The sequence below is a fragment of the Anastrepha ludens genome, chromosome 4 (assembly GCF_028408465.1).
Source record: "Anastrepha ludens isolate Willacy chromosome 4, idAnaLude1.1, whole genome shotgun sequence".
Taxonomy (NCBI): domain Eukaryota; kingdom Metazoa; phylum Arthropoda; class Insecta; order Diptera; family Tephritidae; genus Anastrepha; species Anastrepha ludens.
In genome coordinates this window covers 38,355,784-38,376,297 of record NC_071500.1, presented here as the reverse complement: position 1 = coordinate 38,376,297, position 20,514 = coordinate 38,355,784, and the positions used below count along the sequence as shown (strand labels likewise).

Sequence of the window (20,514 nt, the reverse complement as noted above, 5' to 3'; positions counted from 1 at the left end):
TTCAAAGTGGGTGCCATGTTTTGTTTCATCAAGACAACGCCCTGTGACTTGTGATGCCAATCAAAACAATGGTAAAACTACATGAATTGAACTTTGACTTGCTACCACATCCACCGTATTCGTCAGATTTGGCTCCCAGCGACTACTCACTGTTCGCCGACCTAAAAAAAATGCTCTCCGCTAAGAATTTTTGCTCGAATAAAGAGATTATCTGTGTAACTGCGGCCTATTTTGAGGCAAAAGATAAATCACTCCACAAATGTGGTATTAAAATGTTCGAGCGGGCAGGAATGATTGCGTTGTTATTGATGGAAATTACGTTAATGAATAAAGCTAATTTTGAACAAAAACAAAAAAACGTGTTTTGTTTTTTGGGCCCGGAACTTTTCAGCCCATGTGTTACCTACATAGGTATATATACCGACTTGTCGTTATTTTTAACATCTTCAATATAAAAATCATCCGAAAACTTCTCAGGATCTACTTCAAGCAGTCATTACGGCGATGGCGAATCAAAATTCCCTGAAAATGTAATCAGTTTTTGTAGTATTTCTGTAATATATTTGAAATGTTTCAGTACAGAAAATGCACGGAATTTACGATTGCACATCTGGACAAACATCTCGATCGATAAACAATTATTTCCTACCAAAGCAAGATGCCCTTTCACGCCAGTACATGCCAAACAAACCCGATAAGTTTGGAATACTATTTTGGTAGGCACCTGATCTACAAAGTGAATTTATTGTTAAACAATAAAGTCTTGAATACTTAAGTTGGTTTTTTGTTTTAAAATTTATTGAACCATTTACTGGTGAGGGTAGAAATATTATATTACAACTGATACATTTTTTACCAGCAAATCACTGGCATCCAAATTATTAAAAAAACGGAACGATTCGTAGAAATAAAGGAGAATTTTCGAAACTGGATAAGCAAAAAAAAAAAAAGTATTGTAACAATTTAACGTGATTTGCATCTCAAATTTATAAAACCGATAATTGTTATTTTACGGCATATAAAGTAAACCCTCTAAAAAAGTATGTACGACTCTAATACAGTCAAAACTGAAAAATACAGAAAAAATACCAGACACTATTACATTTTAGAAGGGCCAGAAAATATAGTGTGAAGTCTGGATCTCCAAGATGGACTCTTCAAGTAATATATGTTTTAGCATTCCTAACTTAGCGACAATAAATGCATGGGTTTTGGGAAATTTGCATCGGAAATACAAAAAAATGGCAATGGATTGGCAACACACTAAGGAAAAATGGCGGCAATGTCACTAAACAAGCGCAGCGATGGAATCCATGTCAACAAATTGAAGTCAAGCTGAAATGAAGTCTCTTGGATTATCGTGGAACGAGCGAAGATCGCTAGCATAAAACCGAAGAGGAGTGGTTGAAGCCCTATGGTCGAAATAGGAGTTAAAGGTTCATATATATATTATATATATATTTTGTATAATGAAATAACCAGCGAAAATAAATTGCGAAACATTTTTTGTTGCAATTAGCAGAAGAACTTTCCGCGGAGTATAAATCCATCTGAACAGAAAAACTTGAATAACACTTTGAACAGCCCTGAAAGTTTTAATATGAGAAAAACTTGCCAACTAGGTTTTCGTAATGAAAATACTGCTATGAAAATATGTGTTGGTTATAAAATTGTACATTGAAAAATCTCTATATGCAAAAATTGTGGTGATCCAAATAATATCTACACAAATATTACTACTTTTTATGTAAATAGATGTTTATATATGATATGCCTGCAATATTTCTTAATTTATTTAAAACTTTTCTTTAAGTTTTTGCATTTTGCCCTCTAATTTGGTACATAACAACTGTTGATACTTCGAGTGTTAAAATGCCCATGTGGTATACTGAAAGTTATAAATGTGCCAATACTTTATATAATATAAAATGATAGGAAATGGGAATCAATAGGTTACGCTTTTAGTGTGTAAAATTATAAAAATCACATTTCAGTTATGTATTTATTCATTAAAAAGAATTTCTCATCACTTTGAAATTTTCATGCAGCATACAGGATTTCGGCCACAGTAGCCAATTCATAGAAATTTTTTTTATTAGCGGTCGCCCCTTGACAGGTAGTGTCAAACTTGTGTGTGTATTTCCGCCATCAGAAAGCTGCTCATAAAAAGCATCTGCCATTCGGAATCGGCTTAAAACTGTAGGCCCCTCCATTTGCGGAAAAACATTAAGAGGCATTTCACAAATAGGAAGAGCAGCTTGGCCAAACATCAAAAAAACTGTAAGCGCCAATGACATACATATGTGGTATATAAAGGGTGGTTCAATTTTTAAACGTCAAGTGTTTTTCTACATTTCATTTGACATTTTTCAGTTTCAGACTAACTCAATTTGCACCATGGAAATATACATAATCAAGCAACGCGTTAAAGTTATTCAGGCTTATTATGAAAACGGGCGTTCAAATCAAAATGCATATCGCGCACCTCGTGATTTTTTCGGTCATCTTCAGTGATGAGGCGCATTTTCACCTCAGTGGATTCGTCAATAAGCAGAATTGCCGCATTTGGGCGAATGATAGTCCAAGAGTGATTGCCGAAAAACCAATGCACCCACAAAGAGTGACTGTTTGATGCGGTTTATGGGCCGTATTTTTTCCAAAATGAGGCCGGTCAGGCAGTTAATGTGAACAGTGTTCGCTATCGTGAGATGATGTGGCTACAAGAGCAAACTCCCGCTCATGTCGCAAACTCCGATAGGTAGTGATGAATATTGACGAAATACCCGTCATATTTGAAATTATGATGCTTATATTCTACGGTTTATCTGTAACATCCGCTTTGGTACAGTGTGTGCCAGAAAAAAGGAACCCGGTTATTCATGCAGTATAGAAGATATATATTTAACATTTCTTTACATTAAAGTATGTACAAAACTACGAGTTGCAATTACTCAATAAGCCGTGTAGTCTTCATCGTTGTCAAGTATAGCCTGGCATCTTCTTCATGCTTTGAGCCAGCTTTTCTGCGGAGCTCGTCGACAAACAGGACTAGATTTTGCGAACTTGACGCACTATTTGCTTTAAATCATGGACTGATGCGTTTTTATAGTTCCCCACACATTTCCAAAGGGGTTGGCGGCTGCGGACTGGGAAGGCCAGTCCAATACTGTGACGCCATTTTCTTGTTTTGTTGTTTCTTAGGGTAGTGGTTTTGACGATGTGGGACGGTAGGCTATGTTCGCCTCCTTCAATCGACGTTCGATGGAGTTGATACTTACATATATTCCCTTTTTAGCAAGAACTGATCGAGCTTGGCGTAGTTACAAAGAAGGGTCCCGTTTAAAAAATTGGACGATAACTTTATCCTCGCTTCAAACCGTGCTCGGAAAAGTCATCAACAATTTTGTACACCTTCTACCGCTGATTCCACACCACAACAGAACTTTCTTGATTGTTTGATTGCGTTTAAGGAAAAGTTTTGAACGGCACTAACTTGAGTTAGCACTAGCGTCGTAGCTCTTGAGTGGGACTATTACGCAGCAAAAAGCAGAACGAAATATATCTTGAAGTTACAAGAAAAAAACCGGTTCTTTTCTTTTGACACAGACTGTACTTAACACACCGGTAAAAATGATATGTCACAAAAGGTCAATCCAGCTTCGCAGTAGCCGGTTGCGCTTGTAGTCATTTCTTAATCAGAATGATGTTCTTTGATTTGGAAGTTGACTAAAATTCGCAAAAGTTGCTCACGATCATCTTGCCTAAGAAGTAAATATTCCTCGACATTCATCGTGTAACGCTAGACGCTAGTCCCAATGCAATGCAATGTTTTGCAATACCGCTATTGGTGTTGAACTTCCGCTCGTTATGTGATAATTTTGGAGATGCTGGTAATATAGACGTTCCTAGTCCTGATAATTTTATCATGGATAAAGCGTGCGGTACTAAATATATTGCAAAGAGCAAAGGGTTGGCAAAACTGCACAACTAGACTAGTGAGACGTCACGCACTCTCTGATGGGCACAATCTTGCTTCTATCATTCTTGGAGGGAAAATGCGCACTCCTCGACGTTCTTTTTTTATTATTTGGAATATTCGAATTTCTTCCACCAGAAAAAAAAGCAGTAAGTGTTATTGATTAAAATACTCGTATGAATAGATAGTTTGTTTTAAATTCCGAGCTGAAGCGAAATAATGATTTAAACATGAAAAAAAAAATGTTTTGAATACCCAATCCAAAGGTTCAAAACTGTTCGAATAACTTAACCGAACTGACCGAATTTGGCATACAATACACCTTCCTGATATAAGGATCACGTTTAGAAAGACTTCGATGGACTTAGTGAAAAGTTTAGGGACGCTAGGTATAAACCCGCTATTATATGTGGGCCAAAAATCTAAACAAATACTCTCAGATCGTTACAGCAATGGGCAGATCAGGCAGAACTGGGCTTAAATGGGCACACGGAAGTCTAAGATCTCATGGTGGACGCCCCCAGCAGCGTATGCTTATTAGATAGGAATCTCGGGCAGCGAGGAGTCGAGGAAATGTAGGGAGTAGGGCTCAAGTTAATGTTGTAGAGTATTTCCTTTGCAGATATCCAGCGTTATTCAAAACACGCTTAAAATATTAGGGAGCACCGCAGTTTGACGGATTGGAAGATATCCCACCAGTGGGTTGGAAATATCTCCTTAAACTCGCAATAGAAACAGGCACCAGCGGTGAACCGAATCTGTCTATGCGTGACTGCAAGTCAACCAGTTCAACCCAACCTAACCTATTGGCGCAATTATAGTGGTTGTTATGGCTAAATCTACACTCAGACGAATTGCTTTTTGAAAGCAGTGACCCTTTTGAAAATTTCTGAAGCAGCTGCATTTTTACGCAAGAGTATCTACGCATACATATAAGTATACCTACGTACATTCCTATGATCGTATACAGCTGTGCATAAATTGGCAAGCCATGGTCCGAGTCCAAAAGTTTAAAACAAAAGTCAAAAGGAAAGGGATATTTATGATGCGAATATTTGACTTTTGTATGCACATCACAGAAGAAAAAATCCAAAAAAAAAAATAACATACAGTTAGCAAAGCTTAAGTGGAAATGCATCGTATTCATATGTGTGTATGCTTTTGCTTTTACTTCTGCACCATTTTGCACATTTGGCCACTGAGGTTGCTATTGGCTGTTATACAAAAACCTGGAGGTCGGTGTTATTCAATGTAAAATGCATCCTAAAGTGACTACCGTTGAGGTCGGAGCCACTCAAGCTAATGGTCACGTAGACGCCATATATTATAAGCAGATTTGTATAGGTATATATGCCACATACCTATGTAGTATTTAGTATGGTATATATACGTATGTATATGTGTAGTGCGTGTTGAAGATGAAACGGAAGTGAAATCACAATGACCCTGGGACCATAATTTGCAGACATTGGTGTTGCAGAATTTCAAGTTTGCAGTGTTTTTAGTAAATATTTTGAGTATTCGCTGACTACTGCAGGTATTGTCATTTTCGTACTCTTCATACTTAGTTTGCTTCATTTTTGTTAAGCATTCAATTTCATATTTTTCCAGTGCCGCAAAATCATTGCAATTTGGCAGTTACTTATATTTATTTGTATGGGTACATACATATATCTTTCTGTAGAGTGGTGTGTGTGAAACAGTTTCGCTGACACGCCAAAAAATGCATTCAAAGTGATTTACATGCAAATGAATTGTCAACATTGGCGTTGTTAGCGCGAGCCTTTTGTGGCAACAATGTGCTGTTGTAACATACGCATACAATTCCCATGGGCTGGTGTGGCATAGGTTGGCGCATTTAAAAAAAACTTATTTCAGTATTGTTGTGCTATCGGCTGAATAAAAACACAATGATGTCAAGTGCCGGTCATCAAAGAAACCACTTTGCCATCCTAACTGCCACATTGTACTTGTAACTCCTGCTGTGATTTTTTCGGAACACAACTACAAGTTGCAAAAAAACACAACAAAGTGTTAACGGATGCTTTTCATAGTATAAATAGTAACGGGTGTAATATAAACGGGAGTTTTTTTGTTAAAATGTTCCATCAAATTGCGAAAGCTGAGTTGGTGTGTAGGAAATTGTATTTTGCCTCACCAAAAGTTAACTCTTCCATAAAAATACGAGAGTTAGTAAACGCGATTGGATGTACTTTTTCCAATAGGGATTTTTTGACAGATCACGCGTGACTGCTGTAAAATTAAATACTTATACATAACTTTTGCAGTATTCATTGACATTTCATCAAGGAAAGACTTACGCCTCAGCAACGTTTTTAAATCGTACAATTGTAAAGGGTGGTTAAGTTTTAAGGGCCGGTGTTGATTTTGAATATAATACAATTTCTTTAGGAAATTATTGTTATTTCTCTTTATTATGATAATATTGATATGGTTCAATTACGTATGGAAAAAAATATCGGCCAAATGGCCGCCGCGGCCTCGGCGGCACACCTCCATCCGATGGCCCAAATTTTCGATGACACTGAGGCATAATTGAGGTTCTATGCCGTTAATGTGCCGAGTTATCTCATCCTTTAGCTCTTGAATAGTTGCTGACTTATCGGTGTACACCTTTTCTTTCAAATAATCCTAAAGAAAGAAGTCAAACGGTGTCGTTGACGTTAAGGTGTGGTTCACATTCAACATCGGTCCTTGAAATTTAACCACCCTTTATTATGAAAATCGATGCTCTGCGAAAAGTGTTCATCGCGCGCTCAGGCCAACTTATGGTGTTCAGCGAATTGGTCTCTTTTTGGCTTAATGGCTACGTAAATAAATTGCCGTATTTGCGCTGAAGAGCAACCTGAAGCTATTCAAGAACAGCCATTACATTCATTGAAAATAAGCGTTTAGTGCGGCTTACTAGCTGGAAGAATCATGGGCCCGTATTTCTTCAAATACGCGGCTGGCGCCTAAAGCCTGTAATCTCCACAATATTTGGTTCCAACAAAACAACGCTACATGTCATACAGTTCGTGAAACTATGGATTTACTGCATCGTCGTTTCGGTGAGCAATTTATTTTTTTCTCAGACCAGTGGATTAGTCACTAAGAGCGTATGATATCACATCTTTGGACTTTTATTTGTGGGGCTATAAAAAGTCTAAATGCTTTGTGGATAAACCCGCTTGAGATTGAGGTATTGGAAGTCAACATCACTAAAGTTATTCACGAGATACCGACAGAAGGCCTCCAGAGAGTCATTCAAAATTGGTGTTTACGAAAGGCCGTATTACGGCGTAGTTACGGCCAAAATTTGAAAGAGATTAGCTACAAAAAAATAAATGTCTCGAATTTTACAAAAATAATAAATATTGCTCAATCAATTTGAATTGTCGATTTTTATTTCCATTCAAAATCCGAGGCCTCTAAAGCTCATACTGTACACGCCGAAGCAGTTATTCTCAACAACTCGATCGCTGCTTATCCACCATGTATCCAGTAAATTGTTTGCGTTGTACATTCGATGAGTGATCTAAAAATTAACTGAAAGTTTAACTTAAGACTTTATCACAATGGGCTTCCTCTACATTCGCATGGTTAGTGGCAACCGCCGTAACCTAACGTTAACTGAACACTTTTCCTAAAAATATATTTGAGCGATGCAGACCTTATGTCATAATGGGTATCGTGGCCAACATTAGCGTAATTTTTTGTAAATTGAAGATAGAGTCAACTACCGTTAGACTTTTTGAATCTCTCTTCAAAATGTTCGAATTTATTTAATTGCACCTCTTTATTGAGTGAGCTTTTGTTGACTGAAATATATCAAGGAATTGGTCTGTCAATTGATAACCGAAAATGAGTGATTTGATTGCTTTGGGCTACTTTTTGTGAGGTGTGTCAAGCCATCTGCAATTGATGACGTGGAAGCAAACGTTTGGTGTGTTCTTAGGAAAATATGGCCGATTAATTTGAAGGAGAGTGGGAAAAATTTAGCCGGCTGTCTTATGACGAAAATTATTTACAAATACGAAACAAACTACAATTTTGAAAAAAAAAACATACATTGCATTTAAAAAGCGAGTAACTATTGTTTTTTGTCGAAACATATTAATTTTTAAATTTGAGAAGAAGTATGGGTAGAAATTTAAAGGATCTTAATGAAAAACGAATTTTTCTTTGATACAATTTCAATTCTTTTTATGATATGCCTTTCGATGGTACTCTAACCCCGCGTTAAATGATGTTTTCAACTGTTCTCAACATTTTACTCATTTTACACGCATGCATTATATATACAGATCGTTATAGATTTATAAAAAATTGTCTTGTCCTGCATCTGAAATGAAAATTTGAAAACCTTTTGAAGAAATCCGGGTGTACTGGTGAGAAGCTAACAATGCAGATTTACTTGAATTGAGCTCTGATATCTCACAGTTTGAATTTTGAAAATTTTTTCTTAAGCAAAAAAATATAATCTCAAATGATTAATAAATTCCACAGAAACTATATATTAGGCTTATGGAAAATTGATGTTTGCACTGTTTAAGTTCAACTGATTCGTAAGATATACGCGTTTGACTGCAAAATTTAATTTTAATATTTAACCTTCAATATCCTTGAAGAAAAACCAAGTACCCTATTTCCGCCAACAAAACAATACATTTTAATAGCTGCAGTTTATTCACTCTAACGCATTCTTGTATGCATTTTTTACGATGACTAAAAATAACCACTTTATAAATAAAACGTCACACAATTTCATACGGCCAGGCTATTTTCAATAGAACAATTAAGTGCAATTTGTTCAATTTATGCAGTTTATGAAAATATAAAAAATGCGTTCGAAAATATATATTGCTGAATATAACTGAGTGCATGGCAAGTTTATGTAATTTATAATGTTCTTCGATTTAAATATTTTTGTTATGCATTTTTTCTTCTTTAAATATTGATCATCACCTTATAAATCAAACTTTATATAAGTAGCAAATTTAGAAAATATTCAACAAATATCCATAAAAATTTTTAGTTTTTAGAAAACCTTTGGATGGGCTTGCAGTAAACACGCACATGAAATTTTAGTAAAACAAATAAGTAATTTTACTTAAATAAGTGCAAGTTACAAGCGGCCAAAAATGGCTTTGATTTTTTACATTTCTTCATGTCTCTGGTACCCTTATGCTATTGCATACAACTTTTGTGCCAACAAAATAAATAAAAAAAAACAGTCAAATATTTTGACTTATCTCCTAAATATTTTTACTGTGGCAATATTTTCATTAGAACCTTAAAAAAGTGAACTTCGTATGCTTATTCAAACCGAAAATCATCACACTAACAAAACACAACTTCAAGTATTATATATTATAGTTTACTCAATTTCGTTGCGAAAGCACCGGCACATATGCCGCCAAATGTTATGGTACTTCAATAGAGGACACGAGAAAATGCGCGAATTTCAGTAATCTTTAATCAAGTGGAACAATAATTTAATTTTTGGAAAACTATTTGGAGATGAAAAGGCAATCCGTAAATCATTACCGCCTTTTACGCATAATCAATCGCATAATTGCGATCCAAATGACAGACAGTAGACAGAGTGCCCTTCGCTTGGTGAATCGAAGCCAAAGAAAGCAAGTGAGGGTTTGTTGCTCGGTAAAGGACACTAATTGCAGCATCTTCTTTTTTTAGGTAAAAGGATAACATGATCTAACGCGCCTATTATGCTGAGTTTCTGGACTCATTCGACACCGATTTATAGCAGATACGAACTTATAGCAGAATGCCGCCATAGCCGAATCGGTTGGTACGTGACTACCATTCGGAAATGCGTAGTTAAATATTGAAATTTACTATGAAAATTGTCGATCTTTAAGAACATCACATAGCAGAATCCGTGATTTTTTTGCTGGAAATAACCATCCGAAAGAATCGACAATTGAAAGATTGCTGAAGAAATTTCACGAAACTTGTTCTGTAGAGAATAGAAAAAGGATTGACAGACCAAAATCTACACGATCAGTGGAGGATATTGCTGCTGTAACACAAAGTGTTGCTGAACAGTCTTCGACATCGATATCCCGACGTAATCGGCAGTCATGAATCCACTGTTTTAGCGGATTTTCCCTGTAGACGTGCTCATTGTGGACATTTAAATGATGTGATTTTTCAGTGCCCTATTTTGAATAAAATATAAAAACAGTGAAACCTAAAAAAGTCAAAATTTTTACATTCTTTATTTTAAAACAACACCGAAGCGCTTCTTTTGAAATACCCCTTATGTCGAAATAATTAAGAGAATTAAAATATTTTTTTTTATTTAAGAAACTTTGCGTTGGCTGTGTAAATGAAGAAATAGAATATTCTCTATATAAAGTTTTAGGGATTGTATTGGTCAACTACGACTACTATGGCCCAAGTTCGAAACCCACTATGCGCATGAAATCCCAAATGATAGAGAAGGTTTTTTCTAATAGCAGTTACCGCTCGGCAGGCTATGTCAAACCCCTCTGAGTGCATTTCTGCCATGAAGAAGCATGCCATCAGAACCCATCTGCGTTCGGAGGTGCATAAAACAGTAGGCCTCCCCATTTGTGGAACAAAATCAAGACGCAAACCACTAATTGAAGTAAGGGCTCGGCCAAACATTTAACATTTATGTAGGTCTGTGTAAATGATACATATATACAATATAAGTAGTTGCTATGTGAACCTATTACCTTCTTTAACCACAAACATCCTCCTAAAATTATTGCAACAAGACTACATTCAAGTGTATATACGTTTCACACATACATACATACATATATGCATAAAATTACATAAAAATATATACAAATACATATAAAACATTGAACTTACATGCGTGTGCAGCTGTGCATCCTTGATGGCCTTTATCATGTGCAAGCCAGTCTCCACACTACATACCGCATGATCCGGTCGGGTCTTCCAATTGTCGCTTTCAAACTGTGACACGCAATAATAGCAATCGCCCAATAGTTTCACACGCAAACAGTGGTTGTCCTGCGGTTGCGGTGAAATAAAGCGAACGAAGTAGGGGCACCACATAGTATGTATGCAATAAAAACAACAGCAGCATCAGGGTTTGTGTACATGCGAGACATCCAGCGGAAGCATTGAAAGCGCAGTCCGTCAATGACCAGGGTAGAACCGGAAAAACGTAAAATTTTTATGTTAAAATTCTTGTCTTATCTTTTGCAATTTGGCTGGTTAGTCAATTATTTGCTTTTGCTTTTGGAAATTTATGTATGAAGATACTCGTATACATAGGTGCCACTAGAGCAACTGCAAGAAGTCAGAGTAAAATGTGTGCAAAATATGTGTCAACAGTGACAGTTGATACCGTCACTTAAGTGCACAATTTGCTCCGGATCAATGTCTCTGCACTTGAGGCTAAGTGTCATATGGACAAGTTAACTGAACAAGCATTGGTTTTATAGACAATTGATGAAGAGCAGGTGTTTAGTGGCCAATAAAAATGTAAATTTAAAGTGTTTGGGGACATTCTGTTTATTCAGAGGTCAGTAAAAATGTATTGTTCTTTTTCATTTTTATTTATTTTTTTTAATTTATTTTGTTAATATATTACTATATTATTATTATTATAAATGGCTATTTGTGCGCTATTAGTTCTGACTTTTGACTTCTGAACCTAACTTGACTTTTCCAAACTGGATAAAGAAGCAAAGCGAATGAGTCTGGTGGTGAACGAGGACCAAATGATGTTCCTACTACAATCAAAAAAATTGTCGGCGCACTCGCGTACCCGTACCCCTGTCACTGTTGACAGCTGGTGCTTTCCATTTCAATTCAACCGGGCTATTCGGGTCATGTTCTTCGATTTCGATGTACCTCAAATATGTTGCTCTCTGGTCAAAATAATGAGACACGTACTTTTTTGTTCGCCCGAAAAAAATTTTTTTCAAGGTTTATCGGCAATTTTGTTTTTCGGCTCAAAATCGATTTTTTTTAATTACGTGTCTCATTATTTTGACCAGAGAGCAACATATTTGAGGTGCATCGAAATCGAAGAACATGACCCGAATGGCCCGGTTGAATTGAAATGGAAAGCACCAGCTATGGTTCCGAGTGTAAAAAACTTCGTTTATTCGGGAACCAGTATTAACATCGATAACAATGTCAACCTCGAAGTCCAACAAAGAATCTCTCTAGTCAACAAGTGCTACTTTGGACTAAGTAGGCAACTGAGTAGTAAAATCCTCTCTCGAAGAACAAAACTAACACTCTATCGTGGCCGATGATAATATTCGATGAAGCGTCGCTTGGAGTGTTTGAGAGAAAGATTCTGTGAAAAATTTTTAGACCCTTGCACGTTGGCGATGGCGAGTATTGTAGGCCACGGAACAATGAGCTGTATGAGCTTTACGATGACATAGACATAGCGCAGCGAATAAAGATCCACCGGTTTAGTTGACTGGGTCATATCATCCGAATGGATACAAACCGTCGATGCGGTACCTGCTGGTGATAGTAGAGGAAGAGGGCTTCTCTACGTTGGAAAGATCAGGTGGAGAAAGACTTGGCTGAAGAAAGAAGCAACTGGCACGGTTTGTTAAACTTAGTGCGCTTTGCTACAATGTACTGTTAATAGTTCTTCTTCTTCTTGATTGACGCGTTAACCGCTTACGCGATTTTCGCCGAGTTTAAGAAAGGACGCCCGTCGTTTTTCTTAATAGTTCAGTGTAAAGTTTTAAGTCATTTATGCTGAGGTTTAGGATTGCCTTTACTTTATACCATTTCGATTAATAAGTCTTTTTGATTGCCGAATGCCCCATTTGGGCTCTCTTGTACTCGATTAGAGTCTCATTGTTCCCGCTCACGTAGAAGGGCACTTTTGCAGCGGTTATTTATCCCGCAGAAACATTCATGGTCTATGAAGTGTATTTGGAGTGTTTGCACCCTTTTTCGCTAAAATGTTCGCAATTTCATTCCCTTCGTGCCCTTCATGTCCCGGTAGCCACATAAGAGTAACAAAGCTTCTTTACGCTAGAGTATCGAGAATTTTAAAACATTCCCAGGCCAACCTTGATCGGAATGAGAAGCTGTCTAGCGATTTTAGAGCTGCTTGACTGTCAGAGAGAATGTTGATATTGGCAACACGCGTGCCTCTACGAAAACATTGTCTGGTACATAGCTTTAAGGCATGTTTTCCAAAATCGTCCAACATCAAAAAGTAATAATTGCACTTTTCCCACTTTCAAACGAATTGTTATTTTTATTTTTTCTAACAGCTTTTGACAACTACAAAGCACTTTCGAAACACTTCCTAAAATATGAAAACAAGAGTGCGCATATCGCAATACGGAAACCGAAATGGTCTAGTCGAGAGCTCGATGTCGAATTGAAGTATCAAGCCGACGAGTGTTGACTATCGAATTACGGAAAGCCACCCCCGGAGGCTATCTATTATAAGAGCGTGGCATAAGCGCACGATCTTGGCATTATCGGCTTTCACAGTCATTACTGTATGTATGAATGTTAAAGGTTCAAATATGAACAGAATCTTACCTCGGCGATGCGATCGAAACGAGCAAATAGATCATTCAAAATTTTGACCAGTTGTTGGGCGGATGTTTTACTTGCCAACTCAGTGAAACCCTGTAGATAAAAAATTCAATTTTTTCATGAATATGCAAACATTTGCGATTAGAAATAAGAATTTTTATAAATTGCTTATAATTAAAATATATAATGGGTTTACTTATACAACTAAAATAGCGTAATTTTTTCTCCCTAAATTTGAAGCTTTATTGTAGCCAAATGATTGATTACCCGTTTACTTTTCAAAATATTGTCTATTGCTTGTTAAAATTTTTTAGTATTTTTCGGAAAGCAAGCAAGGAAATTTGTGTTGGAAAAATTTCTCGTTCAGCTGTTCGGGGAAAGCAACAAAATGGTATAAGGCGCGGTATACAACTTCACATATCAGTGCTGTAAGGAAGATTTTATTGGGTTGGGAAACATGTGGCCCTTCGTTGTTGTCTTACAAGATCATTTTGATGTGTCTTTCTTTAGTTCTCGGCTCAAACGCTGCAGTTGTCTTGTGTCGAGCTCTTGCGTTAGTTTTAATAGGCTTCAAAAGATTTTAATATTTTCTCAAAAAATACACAGCTTGAGCTTTGATCTATGGATGTTGCTTTGCCTGTAGTTGTTTATGCATGGCCTAGAAGCTTTTACGATTAATACACTTTGAATGACGTAATGGGTCTACTTCTTATCACCAGTCAGACATGTCACTCGCGGACAATAGCTTTTTTCAGCGCCTCGAGACTGGTCAATCTTTTAGTTCGGACTTTGTTCTCCAAAATGTTCCAAAGAGAATAATCCATCAGTTTCGCTTCTGGTGAATTTGAGAGACATTGTGTGGACGTTATGAAGTTCGGAACGTTGTTTTTTAGCCATTCTTGGTTTACATCAATTTGAAAAATTTTCTCGTCAGAAAACACAATATTCGGAAATTGAGCGCTTTCAGCCAAGCAAAGCAACTCCTACGCTCTCTCAAGTCTGACTTGTTGCTGTTTTGGTGTGAGATCATGCACCTTTTTGGATCTTGTAAGGCTTGACTTTGAGATCATTTTTCAGCATGTGGAGGATGCTACGGTCAGATTTTTTCAGTTATTTCGTCATTTGATTGGCACTTCGACGGGGATTTCGCTCAAGTCGCTCAAGTCTCTTTTTCACGTTTCTTTCCATCTGAAGTTGCGGCTACCTTGGAGTTAGCAATCCTTTGTATACTTTGCTCATCTGGTCAAATAGTTGATGCAAGAGCAAGAGCTGACATTTCTGCTACCTGAAAAACTACAGCCTATAGGACTTAATATCTGTTAACGGATTATGGTTGATCGAGATGCACTTCCAGTATTTTAGATGTTCGTAAGTTCTCGCACTCTATTAAACTCGGCCAAACAGAATAAGGACCGAATTTTATTTTAAACTAAGTTTTTTTAACTAATTTTGTTAAAGTGGTTGTTAATCGTTCACTTTGCTCACCTTGATATCGGCAAAAAGTATACTAACATTATCCATCGGATACACATAGAGTTTGTTAAATTGTGTTTCGACAGTGGGATCGGTGCCTTTATACATTTCAGCGCGAATTTGATTGTTCACAATATTCGGTAGTACTACAGAAGAAATAAGAAAATACATACAAGCATATTAGTGGAAAAAGTATTTGAAATAAAGGCACCAAACGCACTAAAGCAAAATAATGAATGATAAAATAAATTCTAGATTTAAGTTCTTATATTAATTATGAGTTTGAGTTTCAAACTTTTTCAGTTGTAACTGTAGCTTACATACAGACAGAATACTGTAAGGTGAATAAATTGAAGAAAATATACATATGTATGTACATGTGTATATAAAGAAAAGAGCGTATGAATGCCATAAAGTTTGCCACAATTCCATAATGAAAATTTGCAATCTTACTCATTTGCACTGAAAGCTCAAGAAGGTTGATGGGAAAGTTTTTTCTTCCGCAACGTAAAAAGTGAAGTACCGCAACGGCTTTAAGTTTTCATCAACTTATATTATTCCAAAAAATGTTGAATGATAATTCAGTGCATGAAGCTCAACATACAAATAGCTATGCAATCCTATTTAGTTGTTAACGCATGAAACTTTGCATAAAATAAGTAAGAGATTTTTTAATTAAACTTGTTTCTCAAAGTACAAACTGATGGATTTTTGGCGTTTCTCAGTAAGTAAGTACTGAGCTAAATTACTATAAAGTTGATAAGTATTTCAATGGCCTTTAAAGAAAGCGAAAAGCACCGCCATCATGCTCCTTGGATGGACGCAGTAATGTTCCCATCAACTTCAAATTTATACTTCCAGATTAATGGAATATATTTTAGACAGCAGAGCAGCTTTCGAAAAATTTCACTGTTAACACTAGTTTACAAATGATTAATGAGCTTTTTATCAAAGAAACAAAGCACTCAATTGCTATTGAATGTTTTCACGATATTTACAAAGTTTAAGGTACTGCTTTTCTTTTTTGCAAAAATAGTAAAATTTTCGATTTATATTGGATATATAAGAAAACTACTTTAGATTTTTTTTTATTTCTAAATAACATATATGTGTAGGAAAAACTTATAATATAATTAAAAAAAAAAAACAAAAAAAATCCTCATCTAATACAATTATTCGCATGAGTAAAGTTAAGAAGTGTAGTTGGTTTTCCTAGTAAGTAGGAAAGCTGTATACTGTAACTCAAAACCGTATAACTGAAATGTGTGCCAAAAATGAGATTTATTCATAGCAACCGCCTAGCATGAAGCCTTAGCCTGAAATGGGTTTGTTTTATAAAACAGAGAACCGTTTTGTAAGAGAGTTTTTTACGTTCTCTTATAAAGATTGGTTGGCCTCACCTAAGCGGAGTTGCAATATATTAATGCGCGGCTTTGTACCCTAAAACCAGATATTATAAAGGGTTTTCCAATAACAGGTGTTACAGGGTTGCGCTATCGAGAGATGATTAACTATTTTTTATGGCCGGAAAGTGGATGGTATTGATCTAAACAACGAGGCGCTATGTGCCACAAAAGCAACGAAACCATTGATATTTTACGGAAAAGTTTCCGGACTGTGTTATCTCTCGAAGAGGTGATCACAATTGGCTACCGAGATCTTTTGATTTAACACTTTGTGACTTTTTGTTGCCACGTGAAAGAGAAGGTCTACGCCAACAGCCCAGGGCCCATTCAAGATCTCAAAGATCGAATTCGTGAGGCTATCGAGGACATAGGACAGCCACTTTGCAATTCGGTTATGGAAAATTTCAAGAAAAGGTTTTCTGCATCGCATCGTCACTGGCGATGAAAAATGGGTCTATTATGATAACCCTAAGCGTGGAAAATGTTGGAGCCTCGTAGGTGAACCAGGTCCATCGACAGCGAAAAAAAATATGCATGCTTTAAAGGTTATGTTGTGCAGCTGCTGGGATCAGAAGGGTGTCATCCATTATGAACTCCTTAAACCATCTGAAATCATCACTGGCGATCGCTACCTACCGCAGCAAATGCGTTTGAATCGAGCTCTCAAGGAAAAGCGGCCAGAATGGGACATGACAAACTGACTTTGCTGCATGACATCGCCTGGCCACACGTTGTCTAAATCGGCTCAGAAATATTTAGGGGGACTGAATTGGAAAATCTTGCCCTACCCGCCGTATTCCCTAGACATGGCACCTTCGGATTACCATCTGTTCCGATCAATGCAGTCAGCCCTTATTGGAGAGCGGTTTACTTCTTACGAGAGCATCGCAAACTGGCTCAATGAATGGATCAAGTCCAAAGAACTCTAATTTTTCTTCAGAGGTATCCGTGTGTTGCTTGAAAGATGGAGTAAAATCGTAGCTTCCAATGACACATACTTCACATATTTAATTGTTTAAATAATTCGTAACTTTGGCTAAGAAAGGACGGAAACTTATTCTCATACCCAATATTACGTTGCCTAGTTCTTTTGGCCAGGTGTGGATCGGAGGAGGTTGCCAGACTTTTTTAGGCTAATCGAGCCGATGGATATTGCCGATAATTGTATTGATTTTAAGCGGCCCTTGTTTAATAAAAATCCAAGAGGGGAGAGTAGACATAATACCAAAAAATTGTTGGGCTGTCTGCTTGTCAGACGATTAGGTGTATATTATCTCGATATCCCAGCTGCCTTGCCTTCGCGAGAATAAAGATTCAAGCATTTATTGATTATGAATGCAAATCTATTGTTTCTTAATGCCATTTTATTTGGATTCTCAAATTAACGCTTCTAAAGTTAATTTGAATTACTGAATTCTCGTCAATTATACAATCAAAGTTTATGTTTGGATTCCAGGGCTCAGCTAAGACTAAGGGTGGCAATAGGGGGTGATAGAAGATAATTGGCCTGTTCGAATAAATCTCCAGTAGTGAATATCTAGCAACAATTGGCAAGAGAGTAAGGCGCGATTCTCTCTCAAATAGAAAAATATCCAGAAAAGTACGCAAACGCGAAATTTTTAAAAACTTTCAAGTCTCGGTAATGCTGATTAGCGTCTTATTTAGAATAATCGCACAACTCTTTTCACAAGGACACGATTTTAAGGCATCTTGATGAATGAGGAGGAGGATGGATCCATGTGTAGAAAGAAGTCCACGCAAGTGGGGAAAGTTACTGATCGCCATTCACTTGGGAATGGCCAGGACGATTCTTCTGCATATGGTTCAAGCAGCTCACAACGGCCGGGTTTAGCCCACGTATCCTCTGGGTAGCTTCCGAACATCCGTTCGGGAGTGAGCTAACGTGAGAAGGCGAAACATTTCAGGATAGCTGGTTGTGCGTTGGGTTTGGGACCCGCCACTTAAAAATCGCCCCCAATGAAAAATTTAAAAAAGCCTCGGATGAGACCTCCCTATACTGATGACGACCCCTGCAAACGAACTAAGGATTATGATTTGAGGGCATGCACCTGGAATGTCTGGTCCCTTAATGGGGAAGGTGCCTCTGCCCGGCTGGTTGATGTCCTCGTGAGAGTAAAGGCTGACATCACTGCCATCCAAGAGATGCGATGGACGGGGCAGGGAAAGAAAACCATAGGACCTTGCGACGTCTACTACAGCTGCCATGTAAAGGAGCGCAAATTCGGTGTCGGATTTGTTGTGGGAGAGAGACTTCGTCGCCAAGTACTGTCGTTCACTCCGGTGGACGAGCGTCTCGCAACAATCCGCATCAAAGCCCGTTTTTTCAACATATCGCTAATTTGCGCCCACGCCCCGACGGAAGAGAAGGACGATGCGACCAAAGATTCCTTCTATGAGCGCCTGGAACGTTCCTATGAGCGCTGCCCCCGCCACGACATAAAAATCGTGCTTGGCGACTTCAACGCCAGGGTGGGCAAGGAGAGAATTTTTGGTCCCACAGTCGGAAAATTCAGCCTGCACAACGAAACATCCGGTAACGGTCAGAGGCTGATCGACTTCGCCGGGGCCCGAAACATGGTAGTCTGCAGCACCAGATTCCAGCATAAGAAGATTCAGCAAGCCACCTGGCTGTCTCCTGATCGAAAAACACGAAACCAGATCGATCATGTTGTGATAGATGGAAGACACGCTTCTAGTGTATTAGATGTACGTACGATCCGAGTACCCAACATTGACTCGGATCACTGCCTTGTTGCAGCCAAACTGCGCACACGCCTCTGTGCGGCAAAAAACGTGCATCTATCTACGCAAAGAATGTTCGACATCGAAAAGCTGCAATCACAACAGACAGCCAGAAGTTTCGCCACTCGACTCTCACTCCTGCTCTCAGAGAGTACTGCCCAACAAACCGGCATGCATGAGCAATGGAGCAAGATTTCTCGTTCTCTACGTACCGCCGCCGAAGAAGAAATCGGATTCCGGCGAGCCCGAAAAAACAATTGGTACGACGCGGAATGTCATGTTGCCACAGAAAGAAAGGATGCCGCTTATAGAGCCACGCTGCGATCGGGCGCAACGCGAGCCATGTGGGATCGCTACAGAGAGCTGAAAAAGGAAGAGAGACGTATTATCCGAAAGAAGAAACGAGAGGCCGAAATACGTGAGTGGGAAGAGCTTGAGATGCTGGCCAACAGGAACAACGCCCGAAAATTCTACCAGAAAGTTCGGCGGCTTACAGAAGGTTTCAAGACCGGGGCGTTTTCCTGTAAGAACAAAGACGGCGAACTGGTGACTGACGTACAGAGCAATCTTAAATTATGGAGGGAACACTTCTCGAACCTATTAAATAGTGACAGCTGCGCATGTCACCGAGAAAGTGAAGATCCCGATACCCCAATCGTTGACGACGGAATTGGCGTTCCGCTACCCGATCATGACGAGGTGAGAATAGCGATAACGCGGCTAAAGAACAACAAAGCCGCGGGCGCCGACGGACTGCCGGCTGAGCTATTCAAACATGGCGGCGAGGAGCTGGTAAGGTGCATGCATCCGCTCCTATGCAAAATATGGTCGGATGAAAGCATGCCTGCCGATTGGAATTTAAGTGTGCTCTGCCCAATCCATAAGAAGGGCGATCCTGCAATTTGTGGCAATTATCGCGGGATTAGTCTTCTAAATATCGCCTATAAGGTTCTAGCGAGCGTATTGTGTGAAAGGCTGAAGCCCACCGTCAACCAACTGATTGGACATTATCAGTGTGGCTTCAGACCTGGAAAGTCTACCATCGACCAAATATTCACAATACGCCAAATCTTGGAAAAGACCCATGAAAGGAGAATCGACACACACCATCTTTTCGTCGATTTCAAAGCTGCATTCGACAGTACGGAAAGGAGTTACCTGTATGCCGCGATGTCTGAATTTGGTATCCCCGCAAAACTAATACGGCTATGTAAGATGACGTTGCTCAACACCAGCAGCGCCGTCAGAATTGGGAAGGACCTCTCCGAGCCGTTTGATACCAAACGAGGTTTCAGACAGGGTGACTCGCTGTCGTGTGACTTCTTTAACCTAATGTTGGAG

The 20,514-nt window shown here is 38.3% G+C and overlaps 1 protein-coding gene across 2 annotated transcripts in view; it reads right to left on the bottom strand.

Moving 5' to 3' along the window:
* The window catches only part of LOC128861701 (adenylyl cyclase 78C), a 208,244-nt gene that overhangs the window by 32,554 nt on the left and 155,176 nt on the right, over nt 1–20,514 (bottom strand). For both annotated transcript variants that reach the window (XM_054100039.1, XM_054100040.1), the window contains exons 9-11: nt 15,017–15,150; nt 13,535–13,624; nt 10,847–11,008 (exon numbers count right to left, since the gene is read on the bottom strand). In XM_054100039.1, the coding sequence (XP_053956014.1) occupies nt 10,847–11,008; nt 13,535–13,624; nt 15,017–15,150 (386 nt within the window). The remainder of the gene's footprint in view (nt 1–10,846; nt 11,009–13,534; nt 13,625–15,016; nt 15,151–20,514) is intronic.